The 8,936-nt window shown below is 46.1% G+C and overlaps 2 protein-coding genes across 2 annotated transcripts; one reads left to right on the top strand and one right to left on the bottom strand.

Moving 5' to 3' along the window:
- Window positions 1-250: 250 nt before the first annotated feature.
- PPTG_23086 (hypothetical protein) lies at window positions 251-821 on the top strand (the record flags this gene model as incomplete). The annotated part of the gene is made up of 3 exons (XM_008908409.1): window positions 251-298; window positions 636-710; window positions 774-821. The coding sequence occupies 3 exons, from the start codon at window positions 251-253 to the stop codon at window positions 819-821; spliced, it is 171 nt and encodes a 56-aa protein (XP_008906657.1).
- A 7,594-nt stretch (window positions 822-8,415) lies between these two features.
- On the bottom strand, window positions 8,416-8,664 carry PPTG_12398 (hypothetical protein; the record flags this gene model as incomplete). Its single annotated transcript, XM_008908408.1, has 1 exon — window positions 8,416-8,664. One exon carries the CDS (start codon window positions 8,662-8,664, stop codon window positions 8,416-8,418), a length of 249 nt encoding a protein of 82 aa, XP_008906656.1.
- Between the last annotated feature and the right edge of the window lie 272 nt (window positions 8,665-8,936).

Below are 8,936 nucleotides of genomic sequence, written 5' to 3'. Positions count from 1 at the left end.
AGTCAAATATTCCTATTCTGGGGTGCTTAACTATGAAAACAGTCATAACTGCACAAGAGCATTATTGCTGCCAAGTCCGATCCGAATATTGAACTGAAGAAGCCTCTCATTTTGACCACTTCGGACGTGACTCGGGCTTAAGCATCACGGAGAAGCGTTCTGCCTCCACTCAAATTACCTCATTTGTGACGGTGGCACCCTTCTCTTTACACAAGGAGACCCAACTGGCAAGGAACTTGCCGAGTTTAGGATGGCGTACCTGCGTGCCGCAATTCTGTGGCCAATTGCGAGACCGGAGGTGACTCCAGCGCTTTTGTGCGCATTAACAGCTACCAGGTCATTGCTTGTGATGGAACCAGAGGAAGATCGTAGATTCTGCTATATTCGGGACAAATTAGGATTTGAGCATGGTTCTAGGGAAAATGTCAGTTAAGTAGCCCTCCTTATTAGCCAATTATAACGAGTCAAAATCGTGGTAAACACTTTTTATTGGTCAGCGACAAAGCGTTCCTCTATACCGCCCTCAAGAGCATACTTTAGTCAAGTCAAGGGTGCTAGTATACTGGATCACCAATTCGCGGATTACAATGAAAGCACTTATAGAACGTTTTTAGTTGAAACAATTAACTCTTTAGACAACCCCTAAAATCAGGCTTTTCAACGCTACCTTGCACGTGTCAATCGGATACATGGATGCAAAGCCATTGACGGTTTAGTGAGGGCACTAGACCGAGGCTACTGAACTGACATTTTCCCTTAGCGCATTTGTACAGGAGTCGATGATTGTTGGTGAGTGTGGGGCGGACCGACTGGCTGGGTAGAAAGGAGGGTAACTTGGTGTGGTGAGGCAAAACTGGCAGTGGTAGAGCAAAACAGGGTGAAACGCAAGTAACGAGCCACATCAATCGTCTCCATTAGACAATTTTGTGCACTGTTCAACTAAAGGTACTCGAATCGGTACAATCATGGATAGGAATACCCTTAACCCTTAGACAGGAATAAGTAGGGCCCAAAGCGCTATGACTGCAGAGGGGATCGTCTGTAATTCCTTATTTTGGCAAGGAATGTTGCTGTGTCGAAGTCAATGGAGAGGGTTATATATTTCTTAATTACTTGGGAACAACTAGATGGGATTTGGGCTAGTAGTGCTGGGTAAAAGCACTATATGATCAAGTATGTGGCCTGCAACTTCCATTGAAAAAAAAATGTTTATAGCACAATGTTAGCCTTCCCAGCGATGCGAAACATCCAGAAGAGCTTGAAAAATTTTCGCTCCCGGAAAAGCACAGTAATCATCGAGCTCTTTTCTCCATTTCTAGCCGATATTTCCAACCAAGTCATATTTTGAAAGATGGGGAATCTTGATCTGGAATTAGACTTGTTCTAAGCTGAGTGTTGGCTCAGTAGGTCTTTTTCTGGTAACCGCGGTAGTCACTCCATCCTCCAAGGGAATTGTAGTAGGTCACGCTCAGAAGAAAGTTCAAAGACACTCGAAGGAAGCTGGCACTTCCCGTAAAGTCTTGTCGCCGAGTGTATTGAGCTTGTCGACTAGCTGTCAAAAATGAAACTGAGAAAACTAAAACATGTACTTGGACTTGCTCCCCACACTACCATCACTAGCGTCCTATTGATGGTGTTCAACTCATACTTCAACATGTACCAGCTTGAGTAGACGAACAGTTGTTGTAGATAACAGCAGGCAGTTCTGATAAGCGACTTTGACTTAACAAAAGACGCTCAGCTTCAACACCACTTCTCGCTGAGCCACATCTACATGGCTGACTGCAACCACATGATGCTGGTAAACCTTACTGTCGCACTCGACTGCATTGCGTGGGCTCGGTTGGGCTTTCAAACCACGACCCACTGCAGTCGCTTTCCGAGACCAATCCGACCACACGGTAAAATTGACACTTGTACAAAATTGTATTTCATATATCACCACTCGGTGACATTTCATCTCATGATTACGTCAGTAGCACACATGTATGAAATAACCGGTACAACTTCAACACGTTGCCGTTGAAGTTGACTTGACCATGAGTATCACTCAAGATACTGACCAAAACAATCACAATATCAAGGTAGAACCTCAACTTAGTGACTATACAGTAATTATACCAAGGGTATACACATATACACGGTCAATACCGTATCGCCTACGCTTCCAGGGCTTTTAAATGTTCCTCAAGCTTAGCGTCTTCGTCCGAAGCAACATATCCTTTCACTAACGCACTCACGTCTCTGTTTAGGGGTGTAAGAGGCTCCCACGAGTCCTCGATTGCTTCCAGACCTTGCCACCCGACAAGGATTTCGTAGGAACGACTTTGGTCATTCCAACGATGCTGCATCAGCTCGCGCACGCAAAGCATGATGCCCTGAACAGCTACGTGCTCCAGGAGTTCCTCAGGCACTTCTAGGTCCTTGTCGGCGAAGAACTTTAGCCGCGAGGCATGTACATCAAGTTCTTCGCCGGTCACAAGATGCTTGACCTTGAACACGTTGTGTGGTTCCGCTGTGATGACCGAGTAGGGTCCGATCCAAGTGACGAGCAGCTTTGTCTGTCTCTTCTCATCGACACGTGATCGCAGTACATAATCGCCCACGTTGAAGTTGACGATGTTGTCGCCACGTTCCAATTTGTTGTTGAGCAATGTCTGCTTGAGACGGGCATCTGTAACAGCTCTGTGCATGTCTTTCACACTAGCTCGAAATCGGGCCAAGCTTTCTTCAATGCCGGCCGAAGTACGAGTTGGCTGTACACTTGGAGCGACTTCAGGCCCGAGGAACACCGCTTGCAAAGGTGAGGGGGGCTCCAGACCGGTGAATAACTCGCCCGGTGTTTTGTTGGCTAGTGGCGGCACTGCAGTATGGTTGAGGCTGGTCTGCACGACTGGGATCAGCCTGGGCCAGTCACGATGGTTGATCTTGTAGTCTAGTATCAGGACCCTTAATACTTGCAGTATATATCGGTTGACACGTTCGACAGACCCATTGATCCATGGGCTGTATGTTGGCGAGAAGATTTGTTTGCACTTGAGTCTAGCACAAAGGTCCTCAATCACTTCATTCTTGAAGTGAGATCCTTGGTCACTGATCCAATCTTTGGGAATGCCGAAACGACTGTGCCACTCCATAATAGCATCAGCCGCAACGGTACTGATAGGTAGATCACACTTAACCAATTTGCAGTAGTGACTTGCATCATCTTTCAGCACCAATACATACTTCAAGTCACCAAATGATTCACCAAGGTATAGGAAATCCCAGTGAAGCGCTTGGTTCGCTCGTTGGTCCGGTAGGTCTCGCTCCAGGGCCTTGGCACTATCTTCCCCCCTTTTACGTGATGACAGAGTCAGAAAACGGTCTACGCATTGGCGTAACTGATGCACGTGGAAGATGCGTCTTAAATGGGCCAACATTTGCGGTGATCACAGTGTAATTGAAAGCCCGCAGGTCGTAAGAGGAGGTGGGGTAATTTGTCGCACGCTGCAACTATCGCGAAGTCCTCCTTCTCGATCACACTCCAATTTTCTTGTGACCCTGTGAACATGCCACTTAGACAATGTATCAGTCGGTGATTTTGATCTGCAATCGGTTTGCCCGTTTCCCACGTCTCAACGTCCGTCACAATGGCACTCCATGCTACATCCGAGGCGTCTGTGAACACTGATAACACGCCTTCTGAATTCGGATGTGCCAATGTCGCTGCAGTAGCTAAACAGTCCTTGACGTTATCAAATGCGGCTCGTTCCTCGTCTGTGAAGGCCACCGCTAGCTTTGCTGCAGCACGTTTAGTCCGTTTTCCACCTCCCAGTGTCGGATCGAGCCGTTTCTGTAGTATTTGTACATGACCAACATAACCCACCAAGCTGTCTCGTATCCAATTACATGCGCAAAGAAACTGCTGCAATTCTCCTGCATGGGAGGGCAGCGGCATTTTGAGTAGTGCAGCAACTCGTTCCGGATCATGGTGTACGCCATCTCCGTCAATAAGTTTACCACATCACTTCACAGATCGTTCGAAAAGAGACGATTTCGAGGCGCTCAGTTTGAGTCCAAACTCGTCCATCAGCGAAAACAGCTCATTCAACTTCTCCAAGTATGTATCCACGTCTTCTGCATACAAGAGCAGATCATCAATCCATATCAAGAGATGTTTGTGGAGCAATTTAGCGAAACAACGTTCCATCGTCGCTTGGAAGTGTAACGCCGCATCGCTGCACCCCTGTGGTACACGCGTTGCTGTATACACCTTGGCGTCAGTCACGTAGCTGAGAATTTCCTGGCTGGCCTTGGCCAGCGGTAGCTGCCAGAACCCTTTGATGAAGTCGAAAAGTCCAAAGAAACTCATGCCTTTGACGTGTTCTGTGATCACGTGCAAGATCGGCATGACACCTGCAATGGGTTCCGTCTCAGCGTTAACCGGCCGATAATCGCTTGTCTGCCGAAATTCATCCTTGCCTGGCTTCTTAATGGGTAAAGCTGGGCACGCCCACCGACTAGCAGCGTTCTCGAACACCCACCCGAGACGGACTAGTTCATCGTTGAATTCCCTCAGAAACTTCCTGATGTGTGGCGGGTATGCTCTTGGCTTGCATCGAAAAGGTTTCGCATTCTTTCTTAGACGGATCTCTAAAGGCTCAACCTTAGCCGGTGGATCAGGCCCAAGATGTAGCCTCCAGATGTCATACATGTACGCAATAGTACGTAGCCGGTCTTCCTTCTCTGCAGGAAATCCGTTTTCCAAAGCGTTGGCAATCATCTCCTCAACTGCTTGCCGAACCTCATTTTCAGGTGAAGTTCCACTGCAGAAACCCTCATTGTACTCTTTTGGGTCTCCATCGTCCGTCAAGGTCTGCTTTGCCAACTGCTCTAGTTGTCTATCAATGCTGATGCCCAAATCACCGAGAATATCTTCACCCACGATAAATTCGTCTTCGTCCTCTTCGATCACTAGCACTTCGTACGGTTTAACTGGCCTCACAGGCCCAGCCGCAGTGTGCATCATGATCTGTAACAGCACAGACTTCTTTGCCTGAATCGTGTGCTTACCCACTGTCTCGCATACAATAGGTTCATCCAACATGGTGGTTTCCACAAGTCCACCCAACTTCTTAAGCTTCATCAGGTTGCGAGCACTGATAATGCTTTTCTCTGCCCCAGTATCCGCGCAATAGGGCATGGACAATCTCTCTTCCAATATGATAGTTTTCTCTTGTTCCAAGAGACAGTCCTTGAAGCGCTTCAACCTTCACGCGTCAGCATTAGGTTTCATGCCCTTATTGTTGTCGCGACGCTCGTGCATTTCGCGTAAAATGTCCTTCTTCTCATCATCGGTAGCAGTCGGACACCGCGTAAGCCAGTGGCCACCTTTGCACTTAAGGCAACCACCTGTCGGAGGCTTGGAAATTTTTTGCTTCTCCGTACTCTGCTTACGAATGACAGCTTTTGCTGGCCGTTTTCCGTCGGTTCTTTCCACTTTCCGGTGTTTTAATCGAGGTCGAGACGGGTCATTGTCGTTTGTAGAGTCCTTCCTCTTGTGATCGCTGTGGTCACTTGTCCGCGATCGCTTGCGTCGCTGAAAATCGCGGTCCTGCTCAAGGGCTTTGGCAAGTATGAGCTTGAGCAACTCTCTCTCACTATCTTTGGCTGTCCTGGCTTGGTACTTAACTGTGGTTGTCACTTCGTCACGCAGGCAGCGCGGTTGCAATGACTTCATCAGTAGTTTACATTTTAGACGAATGCCTTCGTTCCCAGTAAAAAATTCTTGCCAACCTTGCTCTTCTACAAACTCTCTGCTTCGCGCAAAGATTTGCATGATGCGTTCATTAACGTCACTCTCAGTCATGTCGATCGTGACGTTTTCCTTGAACAAAGCAGCGACGTCAGGAACAGAGTTGTTCTTGACGGTCGAGATGATCTCGTCGATCTTGGGCAGTATAAACTCATCGCTGACCGTATCAACGTTGACTTCCCAGTCAAATTCAAACCAGACCGCAAGAAGTCGGTTGTCGAACGACTTTTTCACGCTCACAAGCACTTCAGCCATCCTGTTAGCGTCGATATTGCATCGCATCGCCACCTCAGTCTCGTATTCACGTCGAAGCTTTCGCCATTGCACCAGGGAGGCGTGCGAAGTACTCTTCAGCTGGGGTGCAGCAAGTGGCATGAATAACGCCACTGGTACAGTTGAACTTCCAGTAGAATCGGTCATTGTTGGTGCCGGAAGCATCGGATTGCTGCGGGTTGCTCTTGTCATTTTTGGCTTTCACTGCTAAAGAATTCTTTGTAGTAGGTCACGCTCAGAAGAAAGTTCAAAGACACTCGAAGGAAGCTGGCACTTCCTGTAAAGTCTTGTCGCCGAGTGTATTGAGCTTGTCGACTAGCTGTCAAAAATGAAACTGAGAAAACTAAAACATGTACTTGGACTTGCTCCCCACACTACCATCACTAGCGTCCTAGTGATGGTGTTCAACTCATACTTCAACATGTACCAGCTTGAGTAGACGAACAGTTGTAGATAACAGCAGGCAGTTCTGATAAGCGACTTTGACTTAACAAAAGACGCTCAGCTTCAACACCACTTCTCGCTGAGCCACATCTACATGGCTGACTGCAACCACATGATGCTGGTAAACCTTACTGTCGCACTCGACTGCATTGCGTGGGCTCGGTTGGGCTTTCAAACCACGACCCACTACAGGAATACTCTACTGCCGCGGCTCTGAACTGGTCGGACTCAAATTACTTACATGTACCTTTTACCAACCACTACAAACAGGAGCATGACGAATTGAACACGGTATGCACATGCAATACTACGTGCCAATTGAGGAGGAAAGCTGCGTGAAAGGGCATATCCACGGATATGCATGGACACTAAGCCATCAAATTACTGGAGCTTTGCGTTAATAGTATAAGAGTAAGAGAGCGGGATCGTATCCGGATCAATTAATGTATCAAAAACGACGACGACAACATCAACAACGCGGGTCAGGTGCATACAAACGCACCAGATAGACTGAACCCAGAATTCTATTTTATTTCTAAGTCAATTCGATCATGTATGGTGTTTCCTCCGCTGCTCGATACCTCGTAAAAAAAATCCATGCGAATGTGACAAAATTTAATGGTATTTCTTGATGTTTGCATTGCATGAAACTGTGTGTAAAACACAACACACGGACATGAATTAATCCCAGTTGGGCTGTACGCTTACTTCGTACTGAAGCACTACCAGTTTAAAATATTTATAATGGAAAGTTCCAATTTACAAATGAGAAATAGTCAAATGACCATGAACGAAAATAAACGTTAAAAGAATGCTATAATCCGTTCCCATAAAATAAATCGCATTTTGGGTGCAATCGCTTCGACTCCAACTTGAATTGTGTCGAATACAACTTCCTTGCTCAACAAGTTTACATATTTGAGAGAAGTCAGACTTTTCCTCAGCTTACCTCTACTGTAATCCGTCTCTATCCCTCGTTTAAAATGGTACTTCTGGCGCTGACGACGTTTACGAGAGACTCGAGGAGTGTTGCGCAGCATTAGACATCGCCCTACCATATCCTAACATAACATTTTAGAATATTATTCTAATCTGAGGTTATTAATAAAGTGTGTACAGTGTATAAGTTGTAAATTTCAGGATATCGTACAACTTGATAACGACAAAAACAAAACGGTCGTAATTTTGTACCTGAACATTCATGTCGTACAGTCCAAACTTGGATACGAATGGAGATGAAGTTGTGAGCTAGAACGAATTCGAACGTTAATCAACAACAAAAATGGCCAATCCAGCTGAATTTCACCAGTTCTGTAAGGTACCGTAATTTAGGTGTTACTAATAAGTGTTCGCCATTGTTACATGCATGTATTAATAAGTGTCACCCTCTCCTTTTGATACATAATAGTGACAAAGGCCAAATCAGAGCTGCTCTGGTGGTCTTCTTTTACAAAGCCTTGTTTTACAACCTCTGGATTTTACATAATTGTTGCCTTTGTGCAGGATGGTTGCTACACAATTCGCTTTCCGATACTCGGACGCGTTGTTCTAGCAGTACATACGCAACTGTACTGTGCGAGTCGCACAAGGGGGATACTGGTGGTAGGTATCACCTGAGACTCAAATGCTCCTGGTTTAAGTGACGGGAATTCCGAAGTGCCCCGGTGACAAGTTTTCGCGTGGAGAGAAGTCTGTTCGGGCAACATTCACACCTATTAAAACGGAAGGAGATATTCTGTCCAAAACGAGTCCAACAATGTCCAAATTGTCCAATTGATAAATGACGGATTTAATAAACTAAAATATTGTTTTGTATATTTTTCCAGGACTGTCCAAACTGTCCAAAAGCTATCCAAACTGTCCAAAAGCTATTCAAACTGTCCAAAATCTGCTCAAACAGTTTACATGAAGTTGATGTAGTCGTCTGGGACTTGAGTGGCGACAGCTTCAGCGAGGCGAGGCGCTGTTTGAATTCCCAGCTTGATGTCATGGATGCGGTTCACGTTCCTTAATGCCTCGGCTTTAGCTGTCTCCATGAACGCCAGTAAGCTTGAATGAGCTCCACGCCCAAATTTCTTGCCGAAGTCGCGGTTGTACTTTTCGAGCGGGTTATTGGTCCTGTTTGTGATGTCAATCCCACCATCCATCATGCTATTGACGTTCCACAAGCTGAATCAAAGCGCCCCATCCACGTCTTGCGAAAATATCGCCAAAACTGATCCCACTTGCCCTTAGAGGCCTCTACGTTAATCAGACTTCGCACATACCGGTTTCCCTGGTTAAAAAAAATTACAACGTCATACAGGATCATAACGTCAGAATTGAAGTGTCAAAAATGTCAATAACAAAAAAGTTAAAATTTCAAACGATAAGAAAAATAAAAATATGCGCACCTTGTCGTCGATTTCATCTGCAGGAATGA

The sequence above is a fragment of the Phytophthora parasitica genome (genome assembly GCF_000247585.1).
Source record: "Phytophthora parasitica INRA-310 unplaced genomic scaffold supercont2.30, whole genome shotgun sequence".
NCBI classification, from domain to species: domain Eukaryota; phylum Oomycota; class Peronosporomycetes; order Peronosporales; family Peronosporaceae; genus Phytophthora; species Phytophthora nicotianae.
Note: the sequence above shows the minus strand (reverse complement) of the source record. Positions and strands in the feature narration are given on the sequence as shown.